The sequence below is a fragment of the Brugia malayi genome (genome assembly GCF_000002995.4).
Source record: "Brugia malayi strain FR3 genome assembly, contig: Bm_v4_Chr4_scaffold_001, whole genome shotgun sequence".
Taxonomy (NCBI): Eukaryota; Metazoa; Nematoda; class Chromadorea; order Rhabditida; family Onchocercidae; genus Brugia; species Brugia malayi.
The window spans coordinates 1,395,975-1,414,804 of NW_025062478.1; the positions used below are offsets into that span (position 1 = coordinate 1,395,975).

Sequence of the window (18,830 nt, forward strand, 5' to 3'; positions counted from 1 at the left end):
TGAGGGAAGGAGCAAATTATTGAGAAATGGACACAAGGGAGAACAATTAGCATCACTGACCAACCAAACCAGCATTGGTCATCGGTCAACATCACTAACATTCTGGAATGAGGTTAGACAGATATTTGTAGTGGTAGTACTGGTCACTCATCCCTTTCTGTATAATAAGCAAATCAACGGTCATTTCTGCTGCCCATCATCTATTTACCATCTTTTTCTCTCTATCTCTCTTTGCCCTTTGTAAGCATTAATACCGTTATTTTGATATGTACGCATGTCTGTCCATCTCTTCTCCTTTGTCAATTTGAATGACCAATATGAATTTTTGTAGTCTAACTAACTTTTGAAATGCTCTATCATTCTTCATTGCTTTCTTTATTGGTCGAAAGGCTTTTTGTCCTTTTACAATTAATTCTCAATCCACTCTAGGAACAGAATACTGAGAGGACAACAGAGAAAGATATAATCCTTTCGAGCAATTAATCGATATTTAGCTGAGGACATAAGCCAGGCTGAATCTCGATTCCATAGTGACCTGACACATCTAATTGAGTGACCAAACAACAATTCTTCTTCTCACTTCGGCTTCAGACAGAAATGTTTCCAGGTGATAATTAGCGCATGATTTGTTTGAGGGACCAATCGTAAATGCTAAGAGGTACATACCTACCTGTAAATAGCCATTAAAATAAGGGAAGTATATAATATCTCCTCTTAACCATCCATCCATCCGTCCATCGCTATTAAATCAATTTTTCAATTTGATAAAAGCATCAGCTTTGCACTCTTCTTTTTCCATTCATCCATAAAAGTTTGTAGAAATTTCTACCTTTAATTAGTATTCCTGTCAACTCTATCTCATTTATCAGAAATTGTCATAACGATTCATTTCATATTTTCATTCATTCCACAAATGTAATATGCAATTTATCGGATTGATAATTAGACTGTCAATCGAAAAATTCTGATCTATTAGAGAAATGAAAAATCGTATGGATGGTGGTCAATACACAGACACACTGTCGATTAAAATAAAATTTTGAAGTGGAATGGAAAGGTAATGAAATGTTATGGAAGTCTTAATGTCCATTATCATCATAAATTTATGGCAAATGTAATTATTCATTTTCAAGACAAATCACATTAAGCAAATTAAAATGAAACCTCAAGTGAATTACAAATAGCCAATCTCGACTAAAAATGATGCAAAATGAGTCTAAGATTTGAGAGATAAAGAAATTTAATTTTCAGTTAACAAATATTTATTCTGCATTAGATTCTGATAACTCTTCAGAATAGCATTTGAAATGAGAGTGATAAAACAATTGAAACTATCAAACTGTGAGACACGAAAGCTAGGATTATCGATGGTTTTCGAATAAAACTCTAATTGGATCACTTGTAAGAAGATAAAACAGGTAAAGCAGGTAAGATATATTTCTAGCATAAGATAAACTTTATATCTGCTATCCTGGCGATAAACGAAAATGAAGTATGTAGTAAAATGGATTTAACCACTTAAATTCAGAATATTTGAAAGTTCCATCTGTCTGATTCGGCTAACAATTTTTATGGACTTTTAACCGGTTTCCATCACCGGAATACAACGATGATAACCTATCAGTGCATATATTTTAATTATTGTCATATGTGCAAATGAAATTGAGTTTCACACAAAAATAAATTTACAGAATCAAAACAGCTCTGCTGAAGATTTAAAAGTATTCAAAACCGGATTTATCACTTAAATAAATTCTCTTATTGAATTCATCAAGTATGGATGGATAATCGATCTTATCTATTAATTCTGAAGATTATCATTTAAGTGATAAGATCATAGTTTCTAAAATTGAAAATAATAAACAACATTTTCGGTTTTTGTTAATCTCAGCACATTCTTCGTATTTTTAAAGAAAAAAAAAAAAGACGCCAACCGACATCCAACACTTTGAAATAATTCTAAAATCGTCACAACTGCTATGCTATCAGAATATTATTTTAAGTATAATCACGATAACAACAACTAATAAATATTAAAACTGTTTTCCGCTAATTTACATTCCGGTTTGTAGCTAAATTCTGAAATTTGATCAATTGAAGTGTACTTATTTTTTAAGTAAATGCATTTTAAGGATGGAACTCTTCATTGGAACAGAAATAATGTTAAATATTCTTCAAATTGAATTGTGCAAACATTTCGATTCCTCTGTTTCTAAATAAACAAAAAAAAAAAATAAAAAATACACTGCAAATAATATTAAGAGATCAAAATGTAATCAATGGTTCAAAATTTGTTCGAGAACAGTAAAAAAAAAAAAAAAAATCAAAAAAGCTTAATCGTTATGGATCGGTGACAGTGACAGAACTTATGGATGATGACATTATGACAAGATATGACAGATGTGACCTGTAAAACTTGAAGTGCTTCCAACCATGCAATTGTAATATCATTTAAGTGGATGAAGTGGTTTTGCTGATTGAAAATTAATTCGAAATTGAAAGAAATAATGACAAGTGCGCTTAATTTTAATCATCAAATGTCAACTGCCTACATTTCTGAGTACAAATATCCATGGTATGGTATACCATAAACGATAATATAACAATAACATTACGACATTTTTAAAAATTATCATCAAATAACTATTATAAAAAATTAATTTTTCTATTGGATACAATTAGAATATTACACCGATTATGACATCCAATAGAATTTGTGTCCAGTAATTAACTTTAATTTTAAAAAGTGGTAAAAAAAAAGAAAAAAAAAAAAAAGAAAGAAAGAAATGTCACCAAAATTGTCACTTCTGTTGATCAATTTTTGTTCCTCTGAAACAAAGCAATGCTAGCTAATAATCTTCTCTAATAATGTCAACGATAAAAATGATTGCTACAGTGATCAGATCTATAATCATTTATCAATAACATTAGTGTTAATTTATTTATGCAAGAATTAGTTATCATAATTTTATTATTATCAAAATAATAATTCTTTTCAACAGTTATAAAATGTATCATATATTAGCACCATATGAGAAAATTAAAATTTGTAATGAAATATACACACATCGATAGTAAGGAAATGTAAATTTCATTGTAGAGTAAACAGTTGAATATATTGACGGTAACTTATATGATGATGAGGCTTGCCGACACAAATGCCCTTGGGTAAACAACCCTAAATTATTGGAAATTCTCAACAAGCAATATCCGCCCATATATAATCACTCGAAAATGCATTCATCTTTTCAATTGTCCATTATTTATTTCACCTGAGGATGTCATTCATACTTTACATTCAAATGTAACACTCAATATATGATGAAAGAATTCCGTTACGAATATTACGGTGGATTAAATTACAAAGCATTTTGGGGAAAATAAATAATCCAAAATTAAGTAACCAAAATCTTTGATAATTTAATGAGTAATCTGATCTGTTATCTAAAATAGCATACAATTTAAGCTATTTTAGCCTTTTGATAACAAATTAAACATAAACAACAAAGTTAAACAAAACACTTTGATAATTAGCTTATTAAATGGGGGTCGGGGTCGGGGGTCGGGGGTGGGGGTTTGGAAGGCTTTAAATTTTTGTTTGAAACAAAATGAAAGATGAATTAGCAAAAAGAATAATTGGAAATAATGAAAAAAAAAAAAAAAAAAAATGAAACTGAAAAGCGCTAAAAATAAAAAGAGCAAAATTTGAATATATTAGCGACAAAAACGCTCGACGATATTTGGACGAAATGTGCTCATTCGGCGGATTAAAATGAAAAACATTTCTATCAATTAGTTAATGCTACCAATTTGACTATTAAAATAATATCCAATCAGTGGAACAGAATAACATTTTTGCAATATATATTAAATTTAAAAAGAAAAAAAAAAAAAGAAAAATCAATTTTGCAAAAACATTCTAGAAAGATTTACACAACTGACTTTATTGATTATCGATTAGTCCAATGATCTGAGAGATTGAAGTTGTTATGAAAATCTTGCATAAAGATAGGATTTCAGAAGAAGTTTACGAAACATTGCTAATTACTTAAATTACGTTTAAATGTAAAATTCTTGCAAAAATTACAAATTTATAAAAAAAAAAAAACTGTAAATAATTCACATATTGTTGATGATAAATTGTTTTTATGGCAGTAATTGAAAGATATCAAAATCTTAAAGTTAAATGCCTCATTTAATGTAGACTGAAGCTTATCTTATGATATGATAAAAAAAAATTTTATCAAAAGGAAAATAAATAAACAAATTTAATATGAAGGTAGAATTGCGCAGATTAGAAATGATTGAAATAAGGACATTTGTGGTTGAATGGTATGAAGTGGTTAAGAGGAGACACATAATTATGTCAATTAAAAATAAATTTCATAGTTTATTAAATTTTTTGAAAATTTATATTTTATGTGTAAAAATTTTACCAAAATAAAATTTAAAAAAAGAAAAAAATTTGCAAAATTTTCTGTAAAACATACATTAATGCATAGAAATAATCAACAAATTGTAATTAATATCTTTGATATTTGAAACCATATTAAATTACTCATAATGTATACACGAAAATTAAATTATTTAACACCAATTTATGCTCTATTTAGTAAATTTTCAATATACAAACATTTACTTCATACAATTGACCTTTGACCCCTTCAGAAACTTCAGAAATGAATTTGATTGCTTTTTCCATGAGTTTAATTAAATGCAGCGAAGCTGATGATGGAAGAAAACTTTTTATTACTATTATTTTTTTCAAAGTAATTAAATTATTTACCATTATGGATGAATATTTGATTGAAAAAAAAAGAAAAAGAAAAAAAAACTCAGTCATTCATTAATAAATTTCATTAAAAAGCCAAAAAAAAAAATACAATTAAGTTTAATTTTTAAAAAGCGCTCAATATGTTCCATTTTTGAATTAAAATCAATTAATTCATAACCTTTGCAAAAAAAAAAAAAAAAAAAAAAATATGTATTCAATATGCAAATTATGGCAGAAAAAATTGGATGTAAAAGTTAAAAGGAAGGATAAAAGAGAAAAACTTTTAGTTTTTGTTTATTATTTAAAGTAATTCTAAATAAATGAATATTTTCCTTTTGATAAAATACACTGCGAGAGCAAAAAAAGAAATTAATAAATAAATAAAATTACTTTTAATTATGACATTTAGTTATTACAGCTATGAAAAAAAAAAAAAAAGAAAATTAATCTGAAAACAAAAAAAAAAAAAAAAAGGAAGCAAAATAATTTAGGCTAACATCAATATTACACAATTTTAACAGCTAAGCGTTAAAAATTAAGCCATCTGGTAAAAATGAATTAATTGTACCATCGAACAAATCCAATCATTGTTGCAAGCATCAAAGATAAATTATTTAGAAATGAATCGCTCAAATTTCATTTACATTCCCTTCTTTCTTATTTCGGCACACTAATTTGTCATTTCTTACTTCAAAATTTCAATTTGCTAAATAGCCAATTAGAAAATTGCGCATTGTTTAAAGTAATGCGCGTGTATGTGTGTATGTATGTATGTATTTGTTTGTTTGTTTATGTGTGTATGTATGTATGTGTGTGTGTGTGTGTGTGTATGTTTGTGTACGTTACGTAGCTACATCTATGTGTATGTATGCATGTCTGTACGTGTGTGTGTGTGTGTACGGATTTGTTGAAAAATGAAGAATTAAACAAAGAGCACTAAATCATATTACATTTATTTCATTTTTAACGCATTACACTTTTTTTTTTGCTTTCAATATGGCAAATTGATAGACCAACAAAAAAAAAAAAAAAAAAAAAAATTAAATCTTTTTGCTACAATGATTTATGTTTGTTTACTTTCTCTTTCATTTCAATGAGGGATCTTTAAATTTCTAAATCATTTAAGTTTTAATATTTATTTCTAATCAATAATAGAAAAAAAAATTTATATAGTTTTTTTTTTTTTTTGCAATATTAGCTTATTATTAGCAAAAACTCAAACAGTTTTACATAAATGTTAGCTGAAGTAAGCGTAAATTCTTTTTTGATACTTTTTAGTTGCACAGTAGAAAAAATTTAAATTTAACAGTTTAAAGAAATAAAGAAATTAGCTACTCAATTAACATTTAATTGCAAAATTAAATGAAAGATAATTTGGTAAATTTTTTTTTGATAATTCTAAATTACTCGAAATTAACTGATTGTTAATAAAATTATTAGCAACTTCTAATTGAATTATTTTTGTATATTAATTGATTTAAACTACTGAAATTTCAATTTTGCCATTCATATTTATGTTTAAGCTTTTTTTATTATCAACAACTATCACACTACAATTGTTAAATTAACAACAAAAAAAAAATGATGCAATATTTTGAAAAAGGCTTTATAGCCGGCAAAAATTCTCGGTATTGTTTTAAATTAATTTTAAATAACATAGAGTTATTAGTGATTTTATGCAAGGAAAGAAAGGAAAAGATGAAAATAAAATATTATTGGTATGTCAGTGCGGATAGTAACTAAAACTTTCAGTAGAATTGTACTTTCTCTTTAATTACTATTAAAGAAAAGAATATTGTTAAATCTTTAAGAGACAACCATTTATCAGTGTCACTTTTGTGATAAGACTATTTGCGCTAACGACTTATCACTATTCTTACCACCGTAAATTATTATCACAATTGTTCCATTAACAGTATTATTACATTTTAACAGCATAAAACAAACACTAAATTACTTTCAAATTAAAATTTAACCTTAAGTTCTCATATGATATTATTTCTACCGTTTAAAGAGTAACTGTTACTAATCATTCATTAGTCTAAGTTAAAATTTACTAGTAAGCAGTGTTAATAACAGTAAAACTAGGCAAAGTTATGCTTTCAGTATTAGTATAATTGAAATACCAAATTGAAAAAAATACTAATCTTATACATATTTACTGTTTCCACACAATAAAAGGTAATTCAGGCACATTCCAAATGCGCAACTGACCTACTTAGCATAAGCATCACCATATTAGCATATTGCGCCTTATTGTCAAAACAGGTATCATTAAAGATTAAAATTAAACTGCAGTACTAATTTCAACCACACTTAGCTAGCGGGATGTTATAAAAAAAATTATAAAAAGAAATTTTTGTTTTTTCAATTATTTCATTTCTTTTTATTCAGAATAAAAAAATAATATGTGTTTTATATGTAAAATATGCAATACATATAATATATATAATATTTCATATGTATGACACATCTATTAATTTTTAAAATTTAAAAAATTCAAATTAAAATAATAATATACACTAAATAATATTATTGTTTTAACTATAAATTGTGACAAGACAGATTATTATATAACTGATTACGTTATTTGTAACCCAGTTAAGTAATAATTCGATTAAATTATAAATGTTAAGCAGCAGATGCATTTTAAGCATTGTTTATTTTTAGAGCAATTTTAATTAAAATAGAAAAAGACTAAACTTGAGAAACTTTGACAATTTCGTTAAATGAGAAATGACCGTGTTAATCATTGAGGATAAAATTTAAATTCAAAACTATTATCTTTAACTTTTTATGAGCAGTAAAGTAGTGCCTTAATTCAAATTCAAAATCAAATGGTAGATAACTCGATGGAATCACCACAAATAACTTTGATATGTGTATTTCATCAGAAATGATTGTACTGCCTTATTGATACTAATTTCATTTCACTTTCTTAAGGTAAACTTTTTACTTCGTACAATTCCAATATATTTCTTATCTATTTCTTCACTTTTCTAAGTAAGATTAAGTGAAAAAATTGTCATTTAAATTCCAAAAAAAAATTTTAATTTCGGAAAATTTTTTCGACTTAATCTAACTTTTCCAAGGAAGAGAAATAGATTAGAATAGAGATATTGATAGTTATTGTTATCATATTTGTGCTACAAATAAGTAATTTCACTTACAATTAAATATCTGATAGCCTTCCTAGACTATTAGCAAAGTCAAGAATAACTTTTGAGATAAAATTGATTGATTAATTAATAAATTTGTACCTTTATGGTTAAATATACAAAGACAATGTGTTAATGGATAAGTGATATAGGCATTGATAGTTGTTGTTGCCAATACTTAAGTACTTGGCTGTTTATTAACATAAATTAGCTGATATCAACCAATCATTTGCTTATCAATTATGATCAGAAATCAATACCGCATTGTCGTGTTATATTCATTGTTTGATATTGTTGATAAAGAACAGTTGAAGGAGCGAAACGATGCAGAAATAAAAAGACAATATAAAGTAGACCAATACCAAGAAGGTCACCAACGGATGTTAAAACCGGTACCGAACTATTGTCTGGATCCATCCGGAACCACCACAATCCATAAACTGTCACTTGACATAAGTAAAATAATAGAAAACCCTAAAAATTTGCAAAAAGATGAATTTATCCATGCATATAATTGATTAAAACAAATCATTTAGAAATAATCATTATGACTGAATTTTTGTTCAAATTGAAATTATATCAAAATCAATTATTGCCACTTCTGAGTAGATCTCTCTGTGTTAACAGTTTTATCACAGTTTTATCAGTCAATCATCTACTACAAACCTAAAAAGCAAACATAGTTCAAAGTTCAAAGAGAAATTATTACTTGCACAAGAGCAGCCATAACGTATGATCCAACAAAAATCCAACTAAAGTTAACATTTTTTGCTGTAAAAATAACCACAACGACAAAGAGAAAATTGTATGGAATCGCTGTTACTATTAGCAAAATTGCCACTTTTGAATCCAAATCTGAAATTTATGAAAACCTGCTAAACTAATGTTATTATTATTATTATTATTATTATTATTATTATTATTATTATTATTATTACTATTACTATTGCTATTTATTCTATTTATTCTATTACTATTAATTGCTAATGCAAAAGCAATTGAAATTTTTGTGTTATTCCTCAATATTTTTGGCTTTTTCCTTTCTCCTTTTCTTTTAAATTTCGTACTACTTATTTTAAATAAATCCAATTGTTTTTTTTTTTTTTTATTTCGATTTCAAAACTAATTGTAAGCATTGACACAAGCCATAAATTAATAAAGCATTAAATTTTTGAACGGAAAAGACGAAAATCATGGAAAAGAAAACTAAGTTATGCAAGTTATCTTAGCAATGATCAATTAAGAGTAATTAAAAGTAATGATTAATTAAGAGTAATGATCAATTAAGAGTAATGATCAATTAAGAGTTAATGCCACAAGAAGCTATTAAACAAATTAATATCAATCGTAATTTTATGATTATCATCGTTTCACACTCCAAGTAATTAAGAATAGTGAGAAAATTCGATGAGTGAGGTAACTATTCGACTGATTAGCAGTCAAAAAAATTGTCTGACAGTGTCATATGGCAAAAAATTGTTTATTTTGAAGTTTGAAATACATAAATTTTATCGATTGGGTAAGAAAAATGGATTTGATAGGATATTTACTAATAATATTATCAAAAATTAAAAAAAAAAAAATGAATTCTAAAGAATTCTCAAAATTTGTTTTCCATCAAAAAGTCTGAAACAGCGTTTGATTGTTTCAGGATTTAAATTCCGGTGAAATCATTCATTACGTCAGACAAGTGTACCTTACATGTTATGATGAATCAGGTCCAAATATTGGTCACTAGGATATACCAAATTATTCAATTTTGAACATTTATAACTTGAAATATGACTTTGTCTAATTTCATATTCATCTAATCTTTTTCAGTAGATGTTAAAATATTTTCAACTGATTTACTAGTGAGCAAATAATTTCAATACACAAATATTTTTATTATTTCTTATAATTTTACTTTAATTAATAGCGATATGCTTGAGCTTTTAGTTTTTATCATTTAAAATTCACAGTATTTTTTTACACTAATCTCAAAAAGTAATTGAAATTTTCAATTTTAAATTATAATAACTAGACATATATACATTTTACTACAATGCAAAAGGAGTATATATTTAAAAAAAAAAAAAAAAAAATTGTTAAGATCAGACAATATTTCAAATATTTTGTTAATCAATTAAAATGAATTTATCATAGATGCTCTTCATCTTGTTTTTATTTTTGTTTTTTAAGTCCATTTTCCTTCTCTATTTTAAAAATAAAACTTTTTAATGAAAAAAAAAATATCAGTAATTGTATCGCTAATTTTTAATTCATAATATTTATGCCAAAGAAATTTTATAATTCTCTCTCTCTATGCTATTTTATACTTTGAATATTTACCAAACTTTTTATATAAACAAGTTTATTTTAGAGATGAAAATGCTAACGCTTACGGCGTAAACATAAAAAACGTAATGGATTTAAAAAAGTCCATATAGTTGTACCAGCCGGAAGTTTACCGAGTGAATATTCCGATAAATGTAATGCTGTAGCAAGACGACTGGATTGTACACTTACACGATTACCAGCAAGTCCTATAAATTTTAAACAGGTAGCAATTTTTTTTTTTTTTTTAATTAATCAAAGGTATGTGTTTTTGTCAAAGATATATGCTTAATTTTATTATGAACTGATGTTTAACTTTTTTTTTTTTTTTTTTTTTTTGCTAAAATTTATAAATTTCAAATGAGAAAAAAAGTTTTTTATTTTTTTGCATTGAAAAAAAAATTTCTATATGATTTTAAAAATGCACCTGTAATAAGTGGATGAAGTGCAGCAATACCTGGAAAAACAACAATTGCTGACTGAAGTAGTAAGCCGCTACAGCTGAAATCTGAAATATGATGAACTACTGGCACTTTTGAAATTTGTCACATCTAGCAAATTCTCAGAAGATAGTGATAATTTTTAAAAGTTTGAGTTTAAGAGTTTTTAAACAAATCACACTTAAAGCAAGAATTGAAATTTTTTCATAAAAAAAAAGCAAAACAAAACAAAAAATTTTGTAATGATAAGAAATATAAAAATTATAATTGATTAAATGAAAATTTATTAACTATTATTGATGATAACATTTCAAATTTCTTTTTAGTATATTTAGAATAATTTTTTTTTTTAATTTTAATTTGATAATTACTATTAACTTTTTTTTTTTTTTGACACAAACACTAACCATCCGACAATAATAGCTGCTGTGACAGCAAACCAACCATCCCTTAGAATAGACCTTGTCCGAGGTTCTTTTGCAGCATAGTAAGCAAGAAATGGTGTTGTGCAGAATAAACAAATCAATAGTACAATATTGAAAATGTATAATTTATGAATGTATATATGAACTACTAACATTCCTATACCAATCTGAAAAGTTACCTGGAAATTACTCTGACAATTTAATACTTTAATAGCCAGGTAAATTAAATGTTCTAATGGCTAGCACTTATCTACTTTATAAATCATTTGAATTAATTTTAAGCAGTATAATAAAAAAATATAAATATAAAGTATTATAAAAAATATAAATATAAAGTATTAGAAAAAATATAAATATAAAGTATTATAAAAAAAATATAAATATTAAGTATTATAAAAAATATAAATATAAAGTATTATAAAAAATATAAATATTAAGTATTATAAAAAATATAAATATTAAGTATTATAAAAAATATAAATATTAAGTATTATAAAAAATACAAATATTAAGCAAAATCAAAAACAAAAACATAAATATTAAGCAACATAAAAAAAAAAAAGTTACAAGAATAATCTATTAAAAAATGAAGAAATAATAAAAGAAGCAAATTTCATTAAGCTTTAGATCAATTCTCACCTTTTTTTTTCTTTTTTTTCAAAATAATTGCTTACCCAATTACTTCATTACTAGCACTCATTTAAAGAATGTATAATTGATTTTAACACTTAAAAACTAATTTAAAAAAAAAAGCAACTTGTTTCAGATCATAAAAATGATAAAGATTGAAAGAATTTTCAATTAAAATTTAATCAAATCTAAACTAAATTAGAAATTATTAACTATACAAAGTGTTTTTTTTTTTTTTGTTATGTTTAATTAAAAATTTACAAGCATAATTAATGTGATAAAATCGCTAAAAGTTGCGATAAGTGGCGCAGCGATATTATCAGGATCGATGCCATATCGGCGAGATGAAACAACAATAGCTATCATTACAAAGCCAACAACAAAAGATGATAACGATGCTGTATAAATACCACTTGAAAGTATCACTGTTATATGAGAGTGCTTAAACTAAAATGATTAATTAATGATAATTTAGCATATCTAAATGATTTGTATAAATTGAAACAATAAAGAAATTATCAACGTTTCAAATAATACCTTTAAGTGCTAAATAATTTTTTGATAAGAAAAATTTTGTTGTAATATTTTCAGTAAGCTAATTTAAGATAAATTTTAATAAAATAAACTTTCATTTTTTTTTTTAAAAAAAAAAAAAATGAAAGAAAACTTTTTCTTATTCTGAATTACATAAATTTTTTTTTCTGTACTTCGTCATGATACTGTTAATTTAATTATAATTAATACTGTTAATAATTATAATTACTGTTAATTATAATTAATTTGTTAACAATTTAGAATGATACAATATAAATGATATAACTGATAAAAAATGATAAGCATACATCACAATTAATTAAGCTAATTGCACTGCTTAATAAAGCTGCAAAAAATGATAAAACAATTGCTTGCATCTCAATAAGACATAAATTAAATCGAGCAATAAAAAAAATTTCGCCTGCATTATTCGTTTGACCTGCATTACTCTAAAATTACAAAATTAATATTATTATTACTTTTTCTAATTTGAGACAAAATTTTAGGAAAAAAAAAAAATTCATTTTTGGTTGTTTTTTTTTTTTTTTTTTTTCCTTTTCTTATTTTCTATTATAAATGAATTTATTTGATTTAATAAATAAATGTTAGTGCTATTGGTAATTTACAATATCAAAAAAAAAAAATATTCGTATCAAAAATGATCTAAATCACAGACCAAAGTGCAAAATCGTGATGCATAGGTTACTTCAAGATTGCCTTTTAGGCCAAGTAAAGCTGGTACCAGAATAAATGCCTCAGGTACATATAAAAAAAACCACCAATGTTGTGCTCGTTCAAAAAATAGCCCAATGCAAATCTGTCCTAGTCCAGCAATAAAGAATGGTAATAATGTCTGAAAATTTTTTTTTTTTTATTTTATTATTTATTATTTTCTCAACAAATATTAGATAATTTTCAAAAAAATCGAAGTAAATATTATTACATTTACCATCTTTTCCTAATAAAATACTGTGATACAGCTTTCAAATCGTAACCTCTGACCTCTGTAATGATCGTAATCACCGTAGATGCCAGCCAATCTGTATGGAAAGGCAAATTTCAGAATACTTGGATCATCCTTTTTTACTATAAAAATATGATGACATACTTGTTTTAAAACGCTGATCAATATTGTCTTCTCTCTTCCACCATCTAAACATTGAAATTAATTAAAACAAATATAAGAATATATACAATAAATAATAAATAAATAAAATAAAATAAATAAAAAATAAATAAATAAAATTTTTATGATTGAAACTTTCTATATAATTAATTTTTCATTATACTAATATTGAAATTCTAATTACATCTCATTCAGCTTATTTTTACATCATCAATAGAATTAGAAATACTTCGATATTAAAGAATTAAAATGTTTCTTGTGAAATATTTCAAAATTTTTAAAACATTGAGTGATTTCTTGAGGTTGATCTGATGTAGAAACTATTGATTGCGAGAGTACTGATTCTGATCGTCGTATTTTCGCCATTGCAATTTCTTTTTCTTTTCTTTTTTCTTTTTCTTTTTTTTTTTTTTTTCACTGAAATATTGAAAAACATTTAAAGACAAAATGTTGACGGATGTTTTCATTAATTTTTTCATTGTACCTTAAATAAAAGTGTAAGAAATTAATTGCAAATTTACTCTGAAACAAAATTAGAAATTATTACAGAGATTAATAAATAATCAACCGAACTAACAAATCAAAAAATGAATTAATTATTGTATAAAAATTATTTTTAAAGATTAATTGTTCATGATATTTGCATATATTTGTGCATTAAAAAGTTTTTCCTTCATGTTTTCATCTATTAACTTTTTCCTGAACTGAACTCTTTCAGGAAAAAAAAAGGAATTAAGAAGGAATAATGCTTTGATTGATTACAAATAACAGTAAGTTACAATTCTTTTGTTTATCATTCATAGATTTTAAATTGCTTTATAATCGATCATTGTTTTCCTATTTTTTTATCATCACAAACTTTATGCTTCTATCTGAATTGATAATTTTGTTATCAGTTGTCTGTTTGTTATCATTCTTTCTTTTTTTATTATCACGTCACTACGAATTATATCGGATATAAAATATAAGATTGTGAATAATAAGGTTATCTTTTTCTTTTTATAAAAGAGAGAGAAATTTAAAAGTGAACTGAAAAGCAAATATTTTAAAATTGATAAATTTAGCACCTGAAATTAATATTTCAAAGTAATTCCACAAAATTACAAATATTTACACCAATTATTTCAAATCATTCTATTATATTTCCTGCAATTATTTATGACAAAATTGTCGGCAAAATATTGAGGTGAATATTTGGTGACACTAATTTACATGCAGTGAATATTTGGTGACACTAATTTACATGCAGTTAAACTAAAGTAATTCATAAGCGTAATTTAGTGATATTAACTTTAATCAGAGTTTTCTTTCTTTTTCCAGAATTTCTGATCAGTTTTTGCAGAATTAATGTAAGTCATTTAATTATGGAAGTGAAAAATTCTGACATATTAAAATTTTTTGAAATTTTACAAAATTACAAATATTTATTTTATTATTATTAAAAAGTTCTGTGATAGAAAGTGTTATTCTATGAGATTATTGATCATAAAGTTTTAAACATTATTTATTTATAAATAATCCTAAGCTATGAACAAAAAAAAATTCCTATATGATGTGATTTGAAGAGAAAAAAGAGATTTAATTTATTTCAAATTTATAATTTCACTTCCATAAACCATCTGTGATTGCTTACTCTATTTGATTTGTTAATTTGACACCCAATTCAATACCAAATATTTTTATCAATTTTCAAGTAATGACTGCCGTTGATTGTTTATTTCATTTTGTTTACATGTAACTCTTCATGCATGCAGCTGCACTTTTACTGCATCTTGCAAGATGTGTCATCCATCCATCATTCTATGCATAACTGTAGAGCATAAATTGCATGTTATCTCTCTTTTACCTCCACAAACACATTTATTGTCTCTTGATAAATGATTAGCTTCATGTACTACTTCACAATTTCAAATTGAATTTGCATTTTGAATTTAGATAATTGCAATTTATATTTTAAATTTAGATAGTTGCAATTTATATTTTAAATTTAGATAGCTGCAATTTGTATTTTGAATTTAGATAGTTGCAGATATTTTGTTGCTGTTATGCAGATTACTTGCATTCATAAAAGTTAGCTTATTCGAGCTAGCTGGCCTAGGATTAAGAAAAAAGAAAAACACTTTGTTAAAATGATATTGGCCCAGATATCGAGATATACTGGCCAGATAACTCTTGATAACTTTAACTTTTGAATTTCACTGTCATTTTTTAAGTCTCATTTATCATTTACTGAAATAGCATTGAAATATGCATTGCAACTTTAAACAAAATAATTGCAAACAGTTAACAACAATCGATTTTTTTCATTATTTACTTTATTGAATTGTCTATTACTGTATTTTCTTCATTGTTTATTCAAATTGTAAATCATTCATTTCAATTACAAATATTTTATAAAATGAAAAATCCAAATTTTTAGTTTAATTTATCTGAATTAATTTCAATTTCTTCTCCATTCCACTTCTTTTCTACTCATTTCTATGTAAAATTTATATCTAATTAGCATAATTATTATTTAGTCATAGAAATTTGAAATTATTGATTTGTTAGATTTTTTTATGAGAATTGAAATCTTTTTGATAGCAGTAAAAGATCATGATAATATCATAATTATTTATTATAAAATTAATGTCATATCTCCCTGGAACATTTCAACTTATAATTATTTAAGAACAATGATAAGAAGAAAATGCAAATTACTGTTGCAAAATTTTTCATTTGCATTCAAAAACATTCAAATGTTGAAAATTTCAATTCGAGATTAAAAGAAAAAAAAAAAGGAACTTCTTATTAAAAATGTTAAAAAGATTATAGCATTAAAAAAGAAAAAAGAAAAAATGAAATTAAGAATTGAATAATTTAATAATTTAAATTAAACATTTGCTCAAGTATATGCTAATAAATGATTTATAATTAGTAAACAATTTTTTAACATACCATCTCAGATCTATCCTTTCTCTAAAAATTTAAATTACTTTTTGTGCACATTCCCTTAAAATTACAAAAACTTCCTCTAAAGATTGATGCATTCTTTCTGAATAGAAATATTTCAATAAATTATTTCAATTTTTCACACAAAAAATTCAAAAAAACAAATTCTTACCTCTTTTTTCTTTTTTTGATTCTAATTGAAAATTTACATTATGTAACAAAATCATATGACTTAATTTTTACAAAAATTTTTGACGAATATTATTAATGAAAAAATAAATTTTTGTTGTAAAAAAAAAAAATAAATAAATTATTAAGTTTTTTTATACACAAAACAAATAACTTTTTCTTTTTGTGCTTCACAATATTCTGTCGTACTAACAATATAAGTAAAGCCTGCATCTGAACAAATAATATCCAAGTCATTTTCTTTTATGCTTTCTTGAAATGCTTTATGTATTGATCGTTTCGATATGACCGGATCCGTTTCATCCATATTCTAAATAAATCATTTTTATTTATTTATCTAATTTCTCTTCAACAAATTTATTCCATTATTTTGGCAGAAAAAAAAAAAAAAGAAAACTTTACTAAAGTGTTGATTTTCCTCTTTTTTTTTTTTGATTTATTTTTATTGAATTATTAAATTTGTAAGAAAAAAATAACCTTTTTAAGTAATTCCCTGAGCACTAAGCTATTACATTTGTTTTCAGAAATTATTACCACTCCATGAGCACTTCGTTCTGTTATTGATGCTGCTGTTGACGATAATGGTGATACTAAAATTTCTTTATGATTTTTCAATTTTAATTATTATTAAAAAAAAAAAAAAAAAAAAGAACGATCTTTTATAAATAAATAATTAAGTAAACAAATAAATAAATAAACAAATATACATTGTGTACTAGTTAAGCAATCATAAATACATGAAGCTAAGAAAGAAACAAAAAAAGAAAACTTAAATTTTAAAGTATTCGTTCAATCTTTCAGAGAATTAAATATATCAAAGAAAATAATTTCCATAATATTTTATCCTAATAGTAACTTTAAAAAAATAGAAAAATGTTTAAAAAATTTAAACCATACATTGATGAGTAATATCAGGATTCAAAAATGTTGGATCGTTTAATTTTTCAGCTTCATTTTGAATAGATGGAAATTGCTGAATGTCCGATGTATTCTGTATATCTGTTTCAGTTCCTAGCAAATTTTGTGGATTTACAGATGGTGGTGAAGCGCCATGCGCAACTGCTAATCCAGCACTTTGCGCAACATTTCGTACAGAATCATAAATTCCTTTTTGTGTTGGTCCTAAATGAAATTCAAAATGTTCAAATGGAATTCGAAAATTTCTTTTTGCTATGATAAAAGAAATTTTATATTTTAACAATAATATATGCACAAAATATTTTCTTAATTTTATATTTGATATATAAAATTAAACTTAGAATTTTATATTTGATTAGAAATGCAAAAATTTTTTGATATTAAAAAAAAAAAAAAAAAAAATTAGGGTTAAAATGTTAATGATGAATGTTTTCAATTTTTTTTTCTTTTTTTTTTGTACAACTTTTATAATTTGAAACTTACCGAAATTTTGACCTCTAGCAGGAGAAGTATAAGTACCAGCGGCGGTATTTCCAGCACCACAATTACAGCTGGACTGTGGTAAGTAAACAGGATAAGATGGTGGACATAAAGCAATAGGTTGTGGTGGACAAGGTGTTGGTAGGGGACATTGATTACAAATGGGACATATTGGTGGTGGACAAGGAATTGGTGGTGGACAAATTGGCTTAAACATAAAAGTATATAGTAGAAAAATAAAAATGAAACAGTGATAAATTTAAAGAAAAACTAATCTTTGAAATAAATATTGAAAGAAATTTGTGAATGGAAATATTCGAATAATTAATGGAATAAATCGAATTTTTAAATTGATATTAAAAATTAAACTTTAATTTTTTTGAAGTTAAAATTCGATATTAATTAATACAACAAATAAGAATGCTATAAAAAGTTTTCCGAAAATTAAAAAAAAAAAATTTTTTTTTTTTCTTTTTGAAAGAAATTTTTAAATGGAAAAGAAAAAATAACAATGGGATGTTTACAACTAACAAGTGGTGCAGGAGTGGCACATCCACAACTTTGTGGCATTGGTATGCCACATTCACAGCAACAGTTATTACCGGTTCCTAACAGGAATGCCTGTACCGGAACGGAAATTTTCAAAAGTATAACAAATATCAGAATGAGTGTCATTTTACTTTGCAAACAATTTTATATATTTTCGTTCGTCTTCAGCTGAGGATGTTATTGTGCTCTTTGGTTTCACCTAAACATCAAAAAATAATTGTTTCATTTGAATAAAGTTTAGGTATATGTGTTACTAAAGTTATATCTGAATGAATCATATAAGTTTATGCTAAGAAATGAATAATTTTGAAACTGTGAATTTTATTAACAACCAAAAGCTATTAATAGCTAAAATTGCAA

The 18,830-nt window shown here is 24.8% G+C and overlaps 2 protein-coding genes across 2 annotated transcripts; both read right to left on the reverse strand.

The window, feature by feature from the left end:
* Window positions 1-8,178: 8,178 nt before the first annotated feature.
* Window positions 8,179-13,769, reverse strand: Bm8316 (Uncharacterized protein; the record flags this gene model as incomplete). The annotated part of the gene is made up of 10 exons (XM_043081285.1): window positions 8,179-8,406; window positions 8,642-8,787; window positions 10,317-10,457; window positions 10,676-10,749; window positions 11,096-11,280; window positions 12,005-12,190; window positions 12,586-12,726; window positions 12,954-13,130; window positions 13,386-13,429; window positions 13,688-13,769. 10 exons carry the CDS (start codon window positions 13,767-13,769, stop codon window positions 8,179-8,181), a joined length of 1,404 nt encoding a protein of 467 aa, XP_042937219.1.
* Window positions 13,770-16,647: 2,878 nt separating this feature from the next.
* Bma-grl-17 (Ground-like domain containing protein) lies at window positions 16,648-18,596 on the reverse strand (the record flags this gene model as incomplete). Its single annotated transcript, XM_001896652.2, has 5 exons — window positions 16,648-16,833; window positions 17,001-17,113; window positions 17,421-17,645; window positions 17,925-18,129; window positions 18,453-18,596. 5 exons carry the CDS (start codon window positions 18,594-18,596, stop codon window positions 16,648-16,650), a joined length of 873 nt encoding a protein of 290 aa, XP_001896687.2.
* Between the last annotated feature and the right edge of the window lie 234 nt (window positions 18,597-18,830).